The 21,049-nt window shown below is 43.3% G+C and overlaps 5 protein-coding genes across 5 annotated transcripts; 1 reads left to right on the top strand and 4 right to left on the bottom strand.

The window, feature by feature from the left end:
• Positions 1–378: 378 nt before the first annotated feature.
• LOC104424631 (protein CAJ1) lies at positions 379–2,316 on the bottom strand. Its single transcript, XM_010037102.3, has 6 exons — positions 2,203–2,316; positions 1,663–1,755; positions 1,490–1,520; positions 948–974; positions 734–866; positions 379–631 (listed from the first exon to the last, which is right to left on the bottom strand). The coding sequence occupies exons 1-6, from the start codon at positions 2,266–2,268 to the stop codon at positions 577–579; spliced, it is 405 nt and encodes a 134-aa protein (XP_010035404.1). The 5' UTR covers positions 2,269–2,316; the 3' UTR covers positions 379–576.
• A 1,098-nt stretch (positions 2,317–3,414) lies between these two features.
• On the bottom strand, positions 3,415–5,160 carry LOC120290703 (pectinesterase-like). The gene is made up of 3 exons (XM_039307068.1): positions 4,498–5,160; positions 4,180–4,444; positions 3,415–4,100 (listed from the first exon to the last, which is right to left on the bottom strand). Exons 1-3 carry the CDS (start codon positions 5,158–5,160, stop codon positions 3,415–3,417), a joined length of 1,614 nt encoding a protein of 537 aa, XP_039163002.1.
• A 2,024-nt stretch (positions 5,161–7,184) lies between these two features.
• LOC120290702 (pectinesterase-like) lies at positions 7,185–8,939 on the bottom strand. Its single transcript, XM_039307067.1, has 2 exons — positions 7,952–8,939; positions 7,185–7,870 (listed from the first exon to the last, which is right to left on the bottom strand). The coding sequence occupies exons 1-2, from the start codon at positions 8,937–8,939 to the stop codon at positions 7,185–7,187; spliced, it is 1,674 nt and encodes a 557-aa protein (XP_039163001.1).
• A 3,596-nt stretch (positions 8,940–12,535) lies between these two features.
• Positions 12,536–16,131, top strand: LOC104424630 (peptide chain release factor 1, mitochondrial). Its single transcript, XM_010037101.3, has 11 exons — positions 12,536–12,777; positions 13,259–13,359; positions 13,517–13,615; positions 13,820–14,003; positions 14,099–14,147; positions 14,247–14,325; positions 14,452–14,526; positions 14,667–14,744; positions 15,018–15,176; positions 15,508–15,603; positions 15,699–16,131. Exons 1-11 carry the CDS (start codon positions 12,627–12,629, stop codon positions 15,894–15,896), a joined length of 1,269 nt encoding a protein of 422 aa, XP_010035403.2. The 5' UTR covers positions 12,536–12,626; the 3' UTR covers positions 15,897–16,131.
• Positions 16,132–16,289: 158 nt separating this feature from the next.
• LOC104424629 lies at positions 16,290–19,554 on the bottom strand. Its single transcript, XM_010037100.3, has 4 exons — positions 19,139–19,554; positions 18,036–18,616; positions 16,982–17,497; positions 16,290–16,818 (listed from the first exon to the last, which is right to left on the bottom strand). Exons 1-4 carry the CDS (start codon positions 19,401–19,403, stop codon positions 16,687–16,689), a joined length of 1,494 nt encoding a protein of 497 aa, XP_010035402.2. The 5' UTR covers positions 19,404–19,554; the 3' UTR covers positions 16,290–16,686.
• Positions 19,555–21,049: the final 1,495 nt, after the last annotated feature.

The raw sequence follows: 21,049 nt of genomic DNA, 5'->3' as shown, positions 1-21,049 counted from the left end.
TTGCTTTAAGAACTCGAGATGAGCATGGAAGTTTCCCAGCGTTTCTCCTGATTCATAGTCAAGACCAACCGAGCACACCCTTCCTCTGCCCGAGAGTCAGATGTGCTTTGCCAGTACCGTTGGACCATACCAGTTATACATGCTCTAAAACGAATACATGGATATATGGCGCATTTTTTCGTAGCTTATCAACAGCAACGAGTGCATAAAAATTGATAGTTGTACACGAGATGCTACAAGACCAGATGACATACAGAAAGGAAATATACACCAAGAAAAACGATCTTGCGAAGTATTTACTCGGCAAGTTAAGATGACCAATGGCCCAAAAATAGCAGAAACCAAAGGAAGACCAGTTGGCTGCAGACAACATGTATGTGACTGTTAAAAAGAATGAAGAGAGTGATTCTGGAGATTGATAATCTTGATTGTGTATTCATTTACAGTATTAAGAGAACAACTACAGGAAACATCATATGTTTCTTTGCCTTAGCGCCTTTATCTGTTAAACATGCAACTCGATGACCACGATGCCAGACAATTTGTCCGACTTAGTTTTAGGCTACGGTTTTTAAATCAGGGAAGAAAGGGATTATGAGTTGGATTAATCTCCTTTTGCCTGTTGTATGCCCTACACACAAAGAAATGAAAAGGTGAGTGCTTCTTCAGTCATGCTTGCGACTGAAAAAATTAGCTTCCCATGAGCCAGGCAATCTCAAAGCCGAACAAACACCTGGAAGCGTTAAATCCCCCCAGTCCTAGTGTTCCAAAAACGATGAATAGGAAAGGTATCCCCAGGAGCAAGCGATTTCCTTTTGCACCATTTGCCGATGGGACTCCCCTTCTCACGACGCGTACATATGAACCTGTAGAAAAAGGAGATCACTCTGTCGCCACAAACACCATCCACAACCCATGACACAGATGTAGCGACTTCAAAGTGTTACCTGGTTCTGAATATTCCCATTTCACACCTATGATGCAAACACAAAACAATGTCAGACATTTGTAATAGGGGGAAGACTCTAAAACATGATTCTAAATTGATAGGCACTAGCATCGCTCTCATGCTTTGCAAACTCAAATGCAGACACTCATTAATCTTTGACAACCTGAGACGAGATCACTATCAATATCAAAAGATGATGTTAACATGCTAATGCCTCCTTTTAGTTGGCTTCAGTAGAATATTGCAATAAGAATAGTTCTGTCTCTCAATTTATTCAAGTGAGTCATGACAGAAGCTGACATTGTAAAGTCAAGCCTATCTCGAGCAAGCATGAACAACTTTGTCATACACGTGACTCTGAAAGCTGTCAAGTATACAACTTTAAGCAGGGGCGGCAGAGGCCCGTTACAAGCTAATTAAGCCATGCCCTTAGAATTTCAATGGGCGCGCAAATCATCAAGTGAGCCCTTGTCTACCCATCAACAACTGTTCAAGATACTATTGAATTGCTACAAATCCTGAAAGACTGGAGAGAATTACCAGACAGCAGACAGTTGTAAGCTTCCGAAATCTGCAATAAAATAAATATACCATTTCAAGTAACTCAGTCCCAAGAGATATTACCAAAATGCAGCTAACAGAAGATTGAACATAAGAAATAAAGAAAAGAACATATACAAAAGCACCAACATTTCAGGAGCCATAGTAGTTACCAGCTTGAACTTAGATTCTGCAGTCGGCTTTTCATTAATTGGAAAGAGATCAGGGTGCGACTCCCATACCTTCTTCTTGAAAGCCGCCTTAACCTATAACAAATCGATCCACCGCAACACACCGACATCAATATAGCACACTTCACAGTTCACACCAAAGTGCAGGTCATGCAAGAGCAAATCTTGATCAAGACCCACAACAGAGTCCAACGTTTCATACTACCGAATCGAAGCGCGTTCAATTAGACCCGTCATTCTACGACCACACAAGTCACCAACCCCGCGAACCGAAGCGAAACGGACCGACGAGCGGCCCCGGAACCGCGAACCGAATCGACTCGACGGGGAGACGGGCAAGAACCGGTAAAGCAGCGAAAATCAAGAAAATGGATTGCGGGAAATGAATTCCAGTGATCAAGAAAGGATCGGAACGAGAAAAACGACGAATGCCCAGATCGAGTCCGGCGATAAATTAGCAATCTTTGGCAGAATTTGCGGAAATCGGAGACGGGGGAGGGGGAGATCGAATCGGGGAGGTACCTGAGAAGGAGTGGGGCAAGAATTTGGAGGGAAGCCCAGAAGGACCCTGGCTTCGTCGCTCCGCATGTTCGCCCCGCTGCTCCTGCTCTTATTTTTCGCCTTTTTTTCAATTTCGTCCCCTCCCGATTTTTATATAGTTCCCAACTCTGGCCCAATTAATAATAGATGATGATGATGATGTTAGATTTTCTGAATTAATGACGTCACGGGGGATTTACAAATAGTGTTTTGCAATTAGGATCACTAATGGGTCCAGATCCCTCACCGATTTTTTAAAATTTAAATGTATACTCGAAACCTTATCTATTTATATGCCATTGCTCCAATGATAAAAATGTGAAAAATTCATCATGCTCCCGGTAGATCTTACAAAAATAGTGTTATTATTATAAGTGTTTTCGAGAGTTAATAACTTGATTAATATTTCATTTCTCTATTAACTTCATAAATTCCAGGTTCTACTTTATAAAGGAAAGGGGTTCGGGAGTTTCTCATTAACTCATTTAGAGTTTAGGGAAAGTTGCAAAAGGCACTTTTAAGCCTATACTTACATACAAAAATGATATCCTCATTTCTGAAAACGTTCATCGCGTCTCATCCAAATGGAAAAAGACACATTTGTCCTCAAATTCTTGCAAAAAGACACGTTTGTCCTCAAATTCTTCTACCCGCCATCTCTGTTCACTCCCTCGCCTCTCTCTTCCTCCGGCCTTCACTCGCCCACACACACACCGGACTCCTCCTTTTCTCCACCGCTCACCGCCACTGCCGCTGCCTCCCGACGCCACTTCCCATGTCCCCTCACCACTAAGCCACTTCCCAGCTGTCCCCAAGCTCACCACTGAAGGGTAGCTGGAGAAGTGAGATATGTGTGTCCGAGTTTGTAAATGATATTCGCCACCTTCATCTCTCAGGCCCGCCTTCTGGATTCTCTATTTCATTCTTTGTCTTTATTACTATTACGTCATATTCTTAATGTTGTGCTTAGATATCCTCCTGAAAAGATCGAAATTAGCTATCGTTGGAATAAGAGATATAGACATTTCTGTAAATGTATGTATCTTTTCCTCCGTATGTATGTATATGAGTAGCGAACTTGGAATTGGATTTTAAGTAAATTCGGGCTCTTTTATAACTTGACATGGATTCCTCAAAAGCCGAAGAAGGTACTGTAGATGGTTTTAATGTGTCTCTGTCTCTCTCTGTCTCTCTCTAGTTTTTCAACCCAAGCATGAATGGGAAGCCGGGGTCCTTCAACCAGGTATCTCCCTTAAGGAAAGGACCGACGGTGTAGGCCTGGGCCTCCGCCTTGCTAATGACCCGGACGCCCTTCCACTTGACCCTGCCGTCCGCACGGGCCCCGGGACCACGGCTGCCGTACTCCTCGTAGATGCACGTCTCGTCCTGGCCCCATGAGAGGTATCCGGCGGGCTGGATTAAGTCGCCGAGGGTGGACTCCATGAACACGGTCCGGGCGTACTGCTTCCAGGGGCGGCCGAGGTACGTCTCGACGGTGAGCCGTTCGGGGTAGAGCTTCTGCTCAGGGACAATCCTGCAGTTGTGGATGACGAGCCCCGTGGTCTCGTCTTTATACTTGCGGCCCTGGGCGGTTATGGTGTTGCCCTGGCCGGGGCCGGGCTTGCGGGCAAAGATGAGGGAGTTCTGGATGACGGTCGTTGAGTCGCCAAAGATGAAGTCGACGGTGCCAGAGATGATGCAGTTGCGGTAGAACTGGCGATTGCTGTGGTCGTAGAGGGTGTCTTGGTACCCGTCCACGCGGCAGTTGAAGAAGGCGGACCTGTCGGACTGCACACGCAGCGCCACCGCTTGCCCGCCCTGGTAGCCTGCCGTGTTCTGGAATCCCATGGACTTGCAAAGGAATCCGTTTCCGACGGCAGCTGCATTATAATCAGTTCAATTCATTAAAAATCCTTTCGTCTGATTCGATTTGGTTTTCGTGGAAAGAAAAACACTCACCAAAGCTGGCGCTTCGCAATGTGGAAGAGCCAGCACGATTGTTCCTGTGACCGGTCACGATGGTCTTCCTCGGTCCGTCTCCGTACATGAACACGTTCACTTGGTCCTTGGTCACCTCCAGGTATTCATCGCCGGCCTTCACGTAGATCACGTACCTCCCTTGGTGCCCCTCCGGGTACGCTGCGAGCGCCGCCCCGATCGTCTTGTACTGCCCGCTCCCGTCCTTGGCCACCACCTCGTTCGGCTGGAGCTTCCCGTCGTCCACCTTCGCCAGCAACTTCCTGTCCGTGGCCGAGAACCACGAAGGATAATACCCGCCTGGTCCGTGCTCAGCAGCTTGCGGGAGTTGGGAGTGAGGTTTAGCTTGACGTCGAAGGCCCCGAGGACTTGGTCTATCTGCTCGGCGATCGCGAGCGCGTTGCTCGTGAGCTGACTCGCGTTCAGGACGTTATTTTGCAAGTCGGCCTTGAACTTCGGGTCGTCCATGTTGTCCAAGCACGACTCCTGGTACGACACGACGGCGCTGAGCCAGTTCTGCATCTCGGCGACACGGTCGTTCATGGTGTGGAGATCGCTGTCGCCGACGAAGGACAAAGCGGCCTGGAGCTCGTCGATGGCGAACTGATACAGGTCCTTGCAGTCGTCCAGCGACATCTTGACCTTGGCTTCGGTGGCACTGGATGCCAGAGACTGGGAGAAGTTCAAGGAGCCCTTCATCTCGTCGAAAATGGCGAGCACCGTGGCTTTGATGAGCTCCTTGGGGTCGTCGGTGGCGTTCGCGGCGTACTTGCCCACGCTCTTCATGCAGAGCTCCTTGAAATCGGTCGGCGCGCAGAAGGAGGAAACCGCCTTCATCTGCGGCGACAGCTTCTCACCGGAGTCGCCATTGGACCCGAACCTGAGGACTCCCGCGACGACGCCGATGACGACGCCTACAACGAGGATGACCGAAATAACCGACAAAACTACTTTACCTACCATCTTTTGCGGCGCTCTTTACCAGCCACGTGCCGCCCCCCTTTTCCTCTGGGTCGGGATGTTCGACGGAAATCGGAGGTTGGCCGGAGAAGAGTTGTAAATCCTAAGGGGATTGAAGGCATGCATGGAAGTTTTATACTGCATGGGGTTCCCTGAAAATGCCATAGAACAGTTCAGGCGTATTTTCCCATAGGAAAATGTGACTCTGAAATAATAGCCGCTTTGAGGCCACAGAAAAAGAAAATGTAACACGTAATCAGAAATTGTTGTGCAATGCACTCCTTCAAAAATTTATGCCTCATAAATATGTTTTTATCATAATAGCACAAAGACTATTGCACTTGCAAAGTCCTATCCGATTAGCGATTAACATTATCTTTTGTCAAAATAAGCTCTTTTTGTCGTTTACCATTATGTCAAAACATAAGGAAAGTTAGCATAATAGTTCTAAGGTGGAAGGGAAATTTGTAAGATGACCTTGAGCTCTGATGAGATATATTGAAACATATTTTATTTATCACATCGGAGATCAAGTTGGTTCATTTTGCTTCCTTAAAAAAAAAAAAAAAAACACAAGTTCTTTTAGAAATAGCTAACTAGATAGAATTTTTGGAAAATTACTAAAAAAATCCTAAACATATTGCAATTATGTTAATTAAGTCATAAACTTTTTTTTTTTATCTATTCATTCTTAATTTTTTTGCAATTATATGAATTCAGTCGATCTAGCCAATTTTAGCCGATCACTGCCGACATAGATGCTAGTCAACACTAACATAAACAATTTTCAATAATATTTTATTTATTTTTTAATTACATTTATTTTTTCTTTTCTTTTTCCTCTTCTTTTCCCCTTTCCCTTTTTTCCTCCACAGTGGTCAATGAGTCCTCCACGGTAGCCGATGAGGCTCATCTACCATTGGGTGAGGCCCGGGGCCACGAGTGAGGTCGCCTTTGCCCACAGCTAGCACGGCCATGGTCGCCTTCAGCCAAGCCCTGGATTTAGGATGAGACACGTCTGCAATAAATGAGGTGTTGCTAAAGGTATTAAAACCCTAACATGGCAAAAAACGATTTGTGCATATTTCTCAATTTGAGAAATTGTCACTATGAAAATAATGGCATATTTTGAACCACAAAAAATAAATGAGAAATAATTAGAAATTGTTGTCAAGATTGATCCTTCAAGAATTTACAACTCACAACATATGGTTATTCCCTTAGTAGCCTGCTAGCAAAGCCCTATCCAATTAGCAATAATGATTTTTTTGTCGAAACGAGCTCTTTTTATTGTATACCTTTATGTTGGAATATAGGAAAATTTAGCATAAATAATTTGGGGAAATTTGTAAGATGACCTTGAGCTCCGACGTGATAGATTGAAAATATTTTATTTATGACATCGGAGATCAATTTGGTTCATTTTACTTTCAGGAAAAAAAAAAAAACACAAGTTCTTTTATAAATAGCTAACTCAATAGAATTTTATTTTGCAAAAGCTCAAATTGAATCGATGTGATATGTTTCATAAGTATCAATCCATTTAGATTCAGTTTTGGTCATCATAAACATCACAATAAGCTCAAGTCTACGTAGAACTTGTACATTAATACTTAGCATGGTGCTGAAAGACCTAGTAATATAAATGCCCATGTGGTTATCTTTAATCTATTGTGAAATTGATGGTCTGTTTTGGGCAACAAGGAAAATGAGTAACAAAAAAGTTAAAAATGATCACAAGACCGTTCCTTCCAGAATTCCATCACGTCGCACTTTTAAGAGCCAATCGCGAAAACTTTGTCGGGTTCTCTCTCTCTCTCTCTCTATCGCGTAGCAAGTTTTAGGTATCGTGGACGTATAAGAAAGAGATAGAAGAGTAGAGAACTTGGATTCGTAATTTTAAGTAAGAATTCGGGCTCCTTTTTGGGTAAGCTTGACATGGATTACTCAATAGCCGAAGAAGGTACAATCACTCTTCCCTCATCCTCAAATCGTCATTGGTTTTTAATATCTGTCTGTCTGTCTCTCTAGTTTCTCAAACCGAGCATGTACTTGAAGCCGGTGTACTTCAACCACTGATTTCCCTGGATGAACACACCGGCGGTGTAACCCAGAGCCTCCTTCCTGCTGATGACCCGGACGCCCTTCCACTTGACCCTGCCGTTGGTGCGTGCCCCGGGGCCACGGTTGCCGTACTCCGCGTAGGTGCACGTGTTGTCGCCGTTCCAGGAGAGGTACCCGGCGGGCTGGATGAAGTCGCCGAGGGTGGACTCCATGATCACGGTCCGGGCGTACTCCTTCCAGGGGCGGCCGAGGTAGGTCTTGATGGCGAACCGCTGTGGGTAGAGCTTCTGCTCGGGGACGATCCTGCAGTTGTGGATGACGAGCCCCGTGTTCTCGTTGTTAAATTTGCGGCCATGGGCGGTGATGGTGTTCTGCTGGCCGGGGCCAGGCTTGCGGACGATGATGAGGGAGTTCTGGATGACGGTCGGCGAGTCCCCGAAGATGAAGTCGACGGTGCCGGAGATGACGCAGTTGCGGTAGAACTGGCGGTTGGTCTGGACGTAGAGGGTGTCTTGGTACCCGTCCATGCGGCAGTTGAAGAAGGCGGACCTGTCGGACTGGACACGCAGGGCCACGGCCTGCTCGCCGATGTAGCCGGCCGTGTTCTGGAATCCCATGGACTTGCAAAGGAATCCGCTCCCGACGGCAGCTGCATTAAAATTGTTCAACTTATTAAGATCGTTTCATGTTTCCGAAATGGGTTTCGTGTTGTCGTCGTTGAAAAACTCACCAAAGGTGGCGCTTTGCATCGTGGGAACGCCGCCGCGATTGCTCTTGTGACCGGTCACGAGGGTCTTCCTCGGTCCGTCACCGTACATGAACACGTTCACTTGGTCCTTGGTCACCTCGATGTACTCATCATACACCCCGGCCTTCACGTAGATCACATACCTCCCTCGGTGCCCCTTGGGGTAAGCCGCGAGCGCCGCCTTGATTGTCTTGTACTGCCCGCTCCCGTCTTTGGCCACCACCGCGTTCGGCCGGACCCTCCCGTTGTCCACCTTCGCCAGGAGCTTCCTGTCCGCAGCCGAGAACCACGAAGGATAGTCCCCACCCTGGCCCGTGCTCAGCAGCCTGCGGGAGTTGGTAGTGAGGTTCAGCTTGATGTTGAAGGACGCGAGGACTTGGGACATCCCCGTAACGATCGAGAGCGCGTTGCTTGTGAGATGACTCGCGTTCAGGACGTTGTTTTGCAAGTCGGTTCTCAACTTCAGGTCGTCCATGTTGTCCAGGCACGACTCCTGGTACGACACGACGGCGCTGAGCCAGTTCTGTATCTCGGCAGCACGGTCCTCCATGGTGTGGAGATCGCTGTCGCCGACAGAGGAAAAGGCCGCCTGGAGCACGTCGATGGCGTACTGATACAGGTCCTTGCAATCGTCCAGCGACATCTTGGTCTTGGCTTCCGTGGCATTGGTAGCCAGAGACTGGGAGAAGGTCAAGGAGCCCTTCATGTGGTCCTGGATGGCGACCACCGCGGCTTTGATGAGCTCCTTGGGGTCGGTGGTGCCGTTCGGGGCGTACGAGGTCAGGCTCTTCATGCAGAGCTCCTTGTAATCAGTCGGCGCGCAGACGGAGGACACCGCCTTCATCTGCGGCGACAGCTTCTCGGCGGAGTCGCCATCGGACCCGAATTTGTGGACCCCCGCGACGACGCCAATGACGACGCCGACCACGAGGATGATCGAAATACCCGACACAACTGCTTTACCTAACATTTTCGCTTTCCGGCCAGCGCCGCCTCCCTATTCCTCTTAGTTGGGACGTTCGACGGGAACCGGAGGTTGGTCGGAGAAAGAGTTGAAAAGGGATCGCGGGAAGAGAGACGGAGGATCTCTCTCTCTCTGTTAAGACAAAATCGAGGACGTCCCGGCCATGGGAGTTATATACAGCATGGGGTTCCCCTAAAATTAGGAATTCTGCTGTTGTTCAGTCAAATGAGGTGTGGTCGAGCGGTGTTCAAGCCAGCGGCTGGAGGCGTTCCTGCCATGGATTTAGAACGAGAAGCGCCTGCAAGAAATGAGGTGTCGAGAAGGGATAAAAACCCTAAAATAGAAGAAAACGGTTCTTGCATTATGTCCGATTTAGCAATTGTCGGGAACAAGCTCTTTTCCGTTGTTCGAATCTGTGTCGGAAATTCGTGAGACGACATCGAGGCCCCCCCAATGAGACCGAAGTTATATTTAGGTCATTTTCTTCCCGGAAAAGACGAGTTCTTTTAAAGAAATATCTGGCTCGATAGGATTGTATTTTTGCAGGCTCGAATTGAATCGCGATGATGATGTCTGATGAGCGTTAAGTCTGTTTAGATTCTGTTTGGTTCGTTATTACATCGTAATCAGCTCGGGTCGATCTCGAACTCATATCTTAATACTTAGCACGGTGCCGAAGAACCTAACCCAAAAAAAAAAAAAAAAAAAACTATGGACTTATAAGCTCGTGTTGGCTTCATGATTTTCTAGTCGATTTTAAACAATTTGACTTGTTTCAAAACGTCAAAGGAATTTATTAGAAAGTGCAACAGAAGCATCAGACTATGTCGTATAAAATCTAAATTAAGGGTCGTTGGTTTTGTGGAAAACAATTTCCGGAAAAATATTTTCCGGAATTTTCAATATTCGGATGGCGGAAAATAGATGGTCAAAAAATGTTTTCCGATCAATGGATAATCTCCTTGTAAGATTGTGGAAAATGATTTCCTCTTTTGAGAGGAGGAAAACATTTTCCATAACTTCTTTCACCTTATTTCTTTTCATTTATGCTTTCTTTTTCTTTTTTGTTTTTTTTTTAATTGAGTTTTTAATTTGTTTCCTTTTTTTTCTTTTTTTCCATTTCATCTTCTTCCTTGGTGGCCGGTCGCCGGCCATGACGGAAGCCGGCAACCGGCCATGAGCCAACTCAAGCCTCGCCCCAAGCCGGCGAGGCTCCACTTAGCCCAATTTGGCGAGTCGAGCTCGCCCAAGCCGGCGAGTTGGGTGGGGCTTGGGCGAGATTGGCCGAGCCTCAAGCTCTCTAGCGCCGGGTCTTGGTTGGCCGCGGTGCCGACCATCGTCGTCATGTGGCGGCGGAGGAAGGAGGAGTTGGGAGGAAGAAGGAGGAGGAAGGAGAGGCATGTGGCGGCAGAGGAAGGAGGAGTTGGGAGGAAGAAGGAGGAGGAAGGAGGAAGGAAAAGAAAAGGGAAAAAGAAAAAGAAAGAAAGAAATAATAAAGATTTTGATTTTTTTAAAATACGAATAATTAAAATTTCATTTTAAAAAAATTAAAAAATAAAATTAATTGTTTGGTCAATTAAAAATATCAGCTAATGAACGGTGGAAAATATTTTCCATTGGAAGTTTAGATTTCAGTGAACACTGGAAAATAGAATCATTTTCCCGGAAAATGACTTCTAGAAAATGTTTTTTAAAAAATGATATTTTCTCGCGAAACGAATGGACCCTAAGAGTGTTCTAGGCAAGATAATTCTCCATTTCTAGTCGTTCTTTAATTAATAACTGATTTCTTCTTCTTCCATTCGTTCTTAATTTATGCCTTTTATGTTAGATCAAAGTTGAAAACCATAAACCCTAAAGATGGACAGACGTGGAGAGAAAGAGAGAGAAGCGGAGGATGACGGCCATTGCGGTGCCAGGCACTGGCAAGGGTTTGGCATTCCTCGTTGGGTTCCGACGGGGGAGGGAGGGAGAGAGAGAGAGAGAGGCGGAGGACGATGGCCATTGCGGTTCCAGGCATTGGCAAGGTTGAGCAATCCTCATCGGGCTCCAACGAACTAGCCATGCCAAACTGCGCGGTGAGAGAGAGAGAGAGAGAGAGGTGTGTTGGGAACGTTCCCAACTCAGCAGTATGGATTTGAAAGAGGATCTGTGTTGAATGAGCATTCACGGTAGAAAGTAGAAGATGACAGCGCTGCGTAGCTTGCCGAAGGTGATGAAGGTGCGCCAGTGGAGGATCAGATGACCAAAGAGATTGCATGCTCCCGAACCACATAACATGAAGGATTACTCGGCAGTTGAAAGCTTAAATAACTCCATACTCTCTCTCTCTCTCTCTCTCTCTCTCCTGGGTGTGATTTCTGGTTATTTTTAACTTGATATTCTAGTTTTTTGATTTCATGTACTAATTTGTAGTCAAGAAAAATATCTATGATTGGTGCAAAATCTTGATTAGGTCGGTCCGAGCCACGGAACTAGATTGGCCTTATCCGACCGATTCAAGACTGAATCTCCCCAGAACCGGTCTTATATATGGATCCAATTTGGGAAAATGGAGCCCATGACCTCTAAATTGAAATAACGACACAAGACCAATAAACTAACAAAACTTTGTAAATAATAAGCTACAGAAAACAATACATGATATCAATTATGTGATTTTTATAAAATAAACCCGTTTCTCATATTGCATTTGAAATCTGTTTGAAATTGAATATATAACATAATTTGATTTTCAATGTCAATTTTTTGGAACTAGAACCTATAAATTAAGATTTGAATTTTGGTTTCGAAAGTTGACTCATCTTGAAACTAATTAGCCCCATATGTAAAGTCATATGACCCACGTTGTCTGGTTTCATAGTATTGATTGGTTGTGTAAGACATTTTTAACATTAGCCACTTGCATGTCATTAGTTTAGATATAGTGATAGAGGTCCTTTGTATGGAAAAAAAAAATGATCGTGGAGTGTATACCATGTAAAACTAAAAAAAAAAAAAAAAATTATTTCTAAAATTTTGCATCAATAATTTTCTTTTCAAGCAGCCTATTTGATTGGATAAAACTTGTTGTCGTCGTTGAAGTTAAAATTCTTCCTTTTATCTACTTATATACATGTAAAACTAATCGAGTGGAAATGTTGGGATTTCAAGTTATAAATAATCTAGATCATTACTTAAAGTATAGAAGATTTCCTACTTTTAAGGAATCTCGATCATTTTTTTCTTCCCCTTCCGTCAATAACTACTTATTTTTATAAATACTAAATTCATGATCACAAATGCGTAACTTTAATACTTCCATATAATCTCTAATTGTTCTAATTAAAATGTCCATTCTGTATCATTTTTTTTTAAAATGTTTCAAATCTTGAGATATTTGCCTTTCACGGGTACCTATCTATTTTATAAATAATTTCTCCTAAATTAAACCTGCTAAATATGAAGTAATAAATTGATTTTGCTCTTCTTTTTGGAAGACTGTAGAAATACATAGGTCAGTATTTATTGCAAGTCCTGTGGCAGTTTGTAAGATTGCAAAAAGTCCCTTTGCCCCTCAAAAAGAGTCGTCCTCTTGTTTCGTCTCCAGCTCTAAAACCCCTCACAGCCTCCATAAATTCTCAGATTCAGACTCAGAGAGAGAGAGAGAGAGAGAGAGAGAGAGAGAGATTGGTGAGAAGGGAAATCGGCGAGATGGGAAGGAATTCGCGCTCCCTGTGGAGGACACTGATGTGGGCAGCGCCCGGAATCGATGCCCTCCGCACGAATCCTCGAGTCGGAGCGTCGTTTCCACGGCCGCCGGTCGCCAAGGCTTCGTTCTCGCTCCCTCGTTTCTGTTCGACTGGTAAAGTCCTTGGATACAGAGACCCACGTGCTGTGAACTGTGAATTCGAACGCCGTCATTTTAGCTAGTTTTCAAGCTCCGTTCAGTAAAGATAGTTGTCATTCTTTGCAGTTGGCTGGCTTCTGGGGTGAGAGAGATCTTGTTGCCTTTGACTTAAAAATCTGTTTCGTCTTTTCTGTTGCTTTTTTTCCTTGGGTAAAAGGCTTTGATGATCAATTGGGTCGCGGAAAAAATGAATCTTGGAACTGGGGTAGTTGTTTGATTCCGCCATCTTTGTTCTTGTTCTGCTCTGTCTGGTCGTTGGGGTCATGGAAAGGTCATGTCAGATTATCATTCTCTGGAAGAAACAGGCGGATTATAGTTTGGCCATGTATATGTTTATTGTTCGTAGCAGGTTTTCTTTCTCCATCTTTTCTCTTTTGGGTTCGATCTTTCATCTTCTTGACTATTTCAAGTGTCGAAATGCTTGCCCGACTTGCAGAAGTAGAGCCTCATTTCTCACCTGATCTCATCAAGATAATGGAGCAACGGCTATCAGCTATTGAACATAGGAGTGCTTTTCTTCAGAATCTCATTAACCAGGTAACCATGTGATCCTTATTTTTCAATGTCTTCTTTCCATTTGCAGCGGTATTAGCTTTTTAATGAACAGTGTTCCTTGTGTTTATGCAACTGCTTAATGCTGAGGATCTTGTGGGTGGTCTTTCATTGATGATTTAATTCTGTTGGTTGAAGACAGCCAGAAGCATCGCCAACTGAATATTCGAGGGCTAATAAGGAGCTTCGGAAACTTAGGGACTCTATGGAGCTTATAAATGAGCTGAGGACGAAACAGAAGGTAATGAGTTACTGCTGAACTTACCAAGACATCTTCAGTTCTTCGTGCACCTTTTCATTTTGAAGCTTCTGGAGTTTTAGATACATGGTCAGCTATTACTTTACGCATGCCATTATATGGTTTGCCTTTTGGAGGTAAAAAATTAGCAATACCATGGCTATTTGTTTATGCCAAATGCAATTTGTCCTCTTCCTCTCGATGCAGGAAATTGACGGACTGAAGACCATGATGGATGAAAATGTAGAAGACAGGGACATGCTTGATATGGTAACTGAGGAATTGGATGAGGCTGTAAAAGAGGAGAAAAGATTGCAGCAGTTGCTTCTGCAGTCATTACTTCCCAGAGATGATGCCGATGAGAGGGGTAGCATTTTAGAGGTGAGAGCAGGTAACAGTTGTATACTTTGTGGTGTTTCATGCAAGACTCAAAAGGCTTTTCGTAGGGATCAACTTCAAACGTTGCTCATTTAAATGTTTAAGCAGGAACTGGAGGTGAAGAGGCTTCCTTGTTTGCAATGGACATATTTAAGATGTAAGTTGAAAAGTTCAACAGAAAAATCTTGGAGTCTATAATTATGTGAAGTTCTAGATGGTCAAAAACTCATCTTTTGAAGAACTTGAATTTGGACAGGTATGAGAGGTACTCACAAAAGAAAGGATGGAAATTTGAAGTAGTAGATATAACGGAATCTGATCTGAGAGGATACAAGGTATTTCTTCCGTAATTGGTTCTAGACATGTGATTTCCCATCTTCAGAGGTTGGACTAGATGACTCATTTATGAGATGCACCACTTACATATTGATGCGGTTATAATTGTATATGTCGTATGCCAGGAAGCTAGTGCAGCAATTTCTGGAATTGGTGTTTATGGGAAACTCAAATTTGAGAGTGGAGTACACAGAGTCCAGGTATTACTTTTTTGTTTCTCGACTAACTTCACGGGCGTGTGCGTGCACATGCACTGAGAGAGAGAAAGAGAGAGAGAGAGAGAGAGAGATTCATGCTGGCATATGGGGTTAAAGGCTAAAAGGCATATTTCTTGTGGCAGCGAGTTCCTGTTACTGAGAAGTCAGGACGTGTCCACACCAGTGCAGTGTCTGTTGCAATCCTCCCTCAAGCAAATGAGGTCAAGTTACTTTCATTTTGGCAATGAAGGTTTTGTTACTAGGATTGAATTCCCCTCTTTTCTATTTGGTAGTTTTGGGATTTGAAAGAAGTTACGTTATTGCAGTTAATACTTATACAGTCAGCAATCCATGTTGCACTTGGCACTTAAATAATCGATATTTCTTTCTAGCTTCTGTCTTCTTATGCATCAATTTCCTTGACCTAAAGCTAAGTAGTTAGGAGTTTTCTTTTTTAGTTTTTCCATTTTTGTGATAAGTGTTCGGTTCTGCAGGTAGATGTGCAACTGAGGAATGAAGACTTGAGAATTGATACTTATAGATCCGGTGGTTCTGGAGGCCAGCATGCAAATACCACCAACAGTGCTGTTAGAATAACTCATATTCCATCTGGCATGGTTGTGTCCATCCAAGATGAACGATCCCAACATATGGTAAAGGATTCTGACATACTGTAAATTCTGCTGAACTTGTTTGTGGAAAACTTTAACGCAAATCTTGTCCCTTTGTTCCTCCATCCAGAAATTATGGCACTTTCTTCAACTTAAATTAATTTTCAATCTCTGAAATTTCCAGTTTCTTTCTTTACGCTACTTTTGTAGCCGAAGGAAGCTTGCTCTTGATGAATCTTTAATGTATATTAATTCTGGCCAATAAACATGTTCTTGCTTCTAGATCACCTCATTAGGAAGTTGAAGCTAGTTTGATCGAGCCATCTAGTCATGCCACTTAGTATAGTCCCTCCTCTATCCAATTTTTTGACAGAACAAAGCCAAAGCACTTAAGGTTCTGTGTGCTCGACTTTACGAATTGGAGAGATCCAGAATGCACTTGGATCGGAGCAAGCTTCGATCAGAGCAGGTATGCAGCAACCAGATGATGGACATTAATTTATTATTGATGCTTGGTTTTTCTTTTCCTTTGCAATGTGATTAAAGATTTATAACCTCAAACAGATTGGAAGTGGGGATAGATCTGAGAGAATTCGTACTTACAACTTTCCCCAAGGACGAGTAACGGATCATCGTGTTGGCATCACGCATCATGCAATAGATGACATGTTACAGGGAGAAATATTGGACGCCTTTATTGATGCGCTTCTTTTGCAGCAGGAAATGGATGCAATTGCATCTTTCAGTTCGAGTGATCCTTAGCAGGGATTCTCTTGTTTGGAATTCTTCTTTTTTAAGAATTACGTGCTATATTTAAACGTATACCCATTTCAATTTGTTTTCTGTTTTTGGCCTTTTCTAACCCCTGTATCTACTATCTACAAGAGCATTTATCATGTTATATTTAGCATCTGAGTCAATTGTATTCTTAAATTTTTTAGATAAGAAAACTGATTCTTTCATGACTGGGTTGAATGATATATCTATTTGCTGTGAAGACTTTCTATTATTGAACAGATTCTTTTGGCGCATAATAGGAGATGGATTTGTCTTCTTCTTCTTTTTTTTTTTTTTTTGGTTTGGCTAGATAGCAAAGGCAACTTGAGTTATCGTCTAAATTGTTCGAGGCATATTGGACCATCATCTTTCCTTGGAGGGAATCAGAGCAGGCTTCAGCCGTGTATTTCTGATATACATTACTTTCTCTGTTTTAGAGAGAGCATAAGCCGCATAAGAATTGTCTCAAAAAGTTTGCATAACCAGATTAATTGTTAATCACTTGATCCAGAAATGCTGGTTTCTTGATTCTTCACAAAAAAACAGATCGACAAAGTGGCTACTTCCCGGCATCTGCTCGGGCATGAGCCTTATGAACCTTGTTGAGGATGCCTAGTCCTTACAAGCTTCCCGGTGTGGAAACTCCATATCTTGATGTATACAGCCAAGGCTTTTCCTTTGTACACTTGGTCTTGCATTCTGCTGCATGCACCTAAAAGAATGATAAAGCTCGGAGCAATAAAAGACACACATGCTCCCCGATAGGAGCTAAGAATCAAGTTGACGTGAGAAGAACATCGAAATCGCTGAGAGTCCACTCAGCCATTTCGTCCTCGTCGCTTACAAAAATCTCCGTGCCGACATCAACAGATGGCCAAATTCTTCTAGCAGGACTGGTAGCTGGATCCTGCAATTATTCAAGGATACATCATACGTTATAAACTTCATCATTCTACCGTCAAATGAAATACTTAGATAAGCTTTGTGGTCACGTTGCACGCATCCTCCTATCAAGGGTGAATATAATGAAGTTCTTTTTCTTTGTCGGCCCGTCAGATGATACTACTAACCTGATAGAAGTAGAGTCGGCTCGATAGGCCACCGACATCGAGCTCCCAAGTTTGTCCATCTCCGATCCAACCATCACCCTGTTTGGTCGGATACCCGTATTCGGCCCATGCAGGGTGAGGCAGCAACTGAACAAGCTCTTGTGCCTGGGGATTGCTATAAGGATCGCATGTGCTCGTGGGACTCTCCAAAAACTTAGCATTCCCGGGCGCACAGTAATAGTGATAAGCCGAGTAAGGAAAATTATCGGTGTCATTCCTGTGAATCTTTCTGTTATCGGGCGTGATGTGGTACGGCGGGCAATTGCCTAAACTCGTGGGGCTGCACCAGGAACGAGTTTCCGGGTTGATGATCATCTCACTGTACCTCGTGACATCGGTGAGCACGTCCCCGTCGCACGGTTTGCCGTTGTTCTTCCAGCAACTACCGATGTCTATGAGGTAGAACTGGCTCCTGGGGCCTCCACCTCTTTTGATGTCCAATGTCATTCTAACTTTGAAATTTGGAGACTCTGGAAGCTGGAGAAAGTAACTCCATTATTTTATTATTGGTGTGTCTAATTATCATACCAATATAAGGAAGTAAGCTGATTTGTTTATTCTACAGAGCAGAGCAAAACCTAATCATCAACTGCTTCTGTGTCTTTAGAGTCTACATTCATCAATAGGGGAGGACTTTATTAACAAATGAAAATGATAGCAACCTTTTCAAAACGGAAAGGATAGAGAGGAATGTTAGTCGAACGATGCTACACCAATCCAATATACAACCAACTCCAGCGACTTTAAAAGATGATTTGAAAACTGATGCCTCTTTTAGCATAATTGCTGATGCTTTGTCTGTTCAGTTGTTCTATTAGATTATGAATCTATTGATCTTCATACCTGATTTATTAGAAGCACTGAATTCCTCAGCATCACTAGGTTTCTCTTTCCTTAAAAGGAAAGTCACTCAACCCCTGAATTACAACCGCCTCCACAACTATGACAGAATATTTGCTAAAATGAATCAGAGGAAAATGTAAGTTCAAATCTCCATAGGTCAGAAAAGACTTACAGTTTTGAGCATCCCTCTGGTGTTGTAATGGTATCCACCAGAGAACCCTTTGGCTGCATCAGCTCTGAGATACAGCATCAGCCATGGATACTTCTTTGATGTCTTGAGCTTGTGATGGAATACCCAACTCCCTGCACCGATCTTTTTCTCCCAAACCACTTCATAGAAAGAGATATCATCTATACCATCCGTGACGTCCGCACCCAATTCATAAGTCCCACTGAAACCTCCTCTCATAGTACTGTTTCCTAGAATCTGAGTCTGCTGATGATTCAGAATGGGTTGGTTCATACATCCGATTTCAAAGCATGGAAATTTGCCTGGACTAAAAGGAGGCACCTTTCTCCCATTTTCAGGACATAAGCCAGATGTTGTGTCAAAATTGCCATTTTTTAGCATGATCATCCAAAAGTGCCATGGTTTCGGGGTGTCTTCAACTTTACAGAGAGAACCCAGATAAAGCTCCTTATGTGCAGCATAGAGGTCTGCATTGTTTAGGACGTCTGTTCTTAAACCAGGGAAAGCACTGCCTATTCCTAGTCTGTTATCAACTTCTGTGACCTTGTGTCTCAGAGTTACATCTGCATCCACAAGGATGAGGAGTTAAATTTAACCGGGTTAGAGTGAAGCAATGAGTAACTGACAAAAGAGGTCCGTTAGAAGTAAAAAAAATGAAAAGTAAAAAGAGCAAAAACTCTGGTCATTGTTGCATTGTTTATTCTTTCTGTTAAATGATTAGCTGGTTGGCTAAAGATCTAACAGCTTAAGATGCGCTGGACGTTGGCTTGTGAAATCAGTAATCTCAAGTATTCTGAAGTTGGTGAGAATACAAGTTGCTTGTCCACAAGGATAGCAAGAAAAAGGAAATTTCCCTTCAATAGTGGTGTTTATCAACATTTATCAAACAAATCTACCGAATGGTTCTGCAAACTGGAAGGAAAAGATTAAAAAAAGCAAAATTATTCTGATTTCGCAGATGACAAACCATTTGTCATGGATTAACCTTGCTCCAGCATTTGCAAACAAAATGCATCAGCACATGAAACATTTTAAACCAGAACTCCCTAAAGAAACGCGTAAGTGGGATAGAGAAAGGGACTCACTTTTGTGGAATCTTGCACTTCTCCTGTGTCTGTGTCTGCCTGAGAGGTCAAAACAATCAGCTGCTCTTGGACTGCCCATACCAGGAGCTTCAACGCCAACTTCATTGCAGAAATTCCAAGCTTCGAAGGCGACCCTGAGACCATCTCTTCTCATTCCAGGATCACCAACTGCAGATTCATATTGAGCCACCGTTGCGATAGGACCAAGAAGCATTATCATGCTTCCAACGAAGAGCGTGATGTTCCAACTCGAGTGCCCCTTCATGGCTAAAAAAGTTACCACAGGTCTTGATAGAAGTGAGCAGAGAAGAGGATGATGCCTATGTATATGTAGCTGGAGTTGAATATGGATTTGGGCGACATGGGTCACTTACTTATATGAGTGCATGTTGTCCTCTCTTTCCCATGTATTTGTCTCTCCAACTTAATACAATTGAATATACTACAGGTCTTGAGTTTTGTTATTACTTTATCTTGAGTAGTGTCAACTGTCCCCCTGCTTGATTCGGATGACGGTTCGGCATCTCTCTAACTTTTGTCAAGTTGAAACAGTTGAACCCCACGGCTCATTGGACTAAGTTTTCCCACGCTCAATTTAATCAAACCCGATATAGTCTCCAGGCCTTTTGATAACTTAGTGAAGTCAAGTCTACTAGTGCGCAAATGAGTTCATGGACTAGTCCAATCGAACTCAGGCTCCATAAATTTAAGTACAGATCTTCAGGAACGAGTCGGTCAAGTTCAAATAGTAGACGGTGTCAATTCGAATCTATGCAAATTTACATTTATTCTTCTAAGAAAAGAAAAGAAATGCCCATTTCATTTTCTTCCTCGCTGCATCATGTTCTAAAGAGATGGTTTTGACTTCTCGTGCCAGAAGTCACGACAAAAGAGTAGGTCGTTTCTTGGTGAAATTAGTGGCCCTCCAAAATCAAAATATTAGTTCCATTGTGGGGTCTTAGTCAGAGGGCCTGAATAGCAAAACGAATTCCACACATTTCTGTATTTGTTAATCTGTCCATTTCACTAGTCCTAATAATCGTTGAGCTAGGCTTATCGAATTGACTAAACTAACTCGATCTAAACCAACTCTCCTGCATTTGGTTCAGTGCATCACAGAGGGATGGAGCAGATCCTTGTCTTGTACTCTTATCATAGTTCCCCTTCGTTTCTTGTGGTCTATCTCATTTTGGTTGAGAATTTCTGGATCATGTATATGACCGTGAAATCTTTTACGTTTGGTACATGTTTGAGTAGAATAATATGCAAAATCATAAGACCCATTTGTCCATGGTCGAAGTAAGCGAATTGATTTGGTTAATTCCCTTCCAATCACATCACACATGAATCTTCTCAATGTGGATACCATGACACCAATACTAATAGTCAGATACATTGTTAAATGAATGACATTGTGTATTGGGAAAGATATGTAAATGGATAGAACTTTGGATCATGGTCAGGGAAGAGATGATGGATTAGGTATTGAGAAGTACAAACAGAAGATAACAAAACTCACGATATAATGAAGTTGATAACACCACCCTTTTTTCCCTATATCCTCATGAGATATGAGACGGAAGAAACCAGATGAGGATTAGAAGGCTGCATAAATGGGGCAGAGATATTGAGCCACAAATGTTCAAAAAGCTGCATTCGGAGATCAAGAAACGCATCGGTTCCAGCACGAGGTGATTCACTCAACGCCAGGCGATAAGGAAATAATTTCTCGTGTCTTCTCTGGTCTCGATGTGGATGCCCAACTGGCAAGCTGTCCGATACACGAACCCTGGCCTAGAAATTACCTTTCCATCATGTAGGCTATTAATATATGTTGATCCCTTCAATGCAACATATTGCATGCTTAGCAAAAACAAGAGGCACGAGTATATATTTTACTTACTTTTGGGG

Source organism: Eucalyptus grandis, chromosome 2, assembly GCF_016545825.1.
Source record: "Eucalyptus grandis isolate ANBG69807.140 chromosome 2, ASM1654582v1, whole genome shotgun sequence".
Classification (NCBI taxonomy): Eukaryota; Viridiplantae; Streptophyta; class Magnoliopsida; order Myrtales; family Myrtaceae; genus Eucalyptus; species Eucalyptus grandis.
The sequence above is the reverse complement of the archived record's forward strand: the minus strand, read 5'-3'. Positions and strand labels throughout refer to the sequence as shown.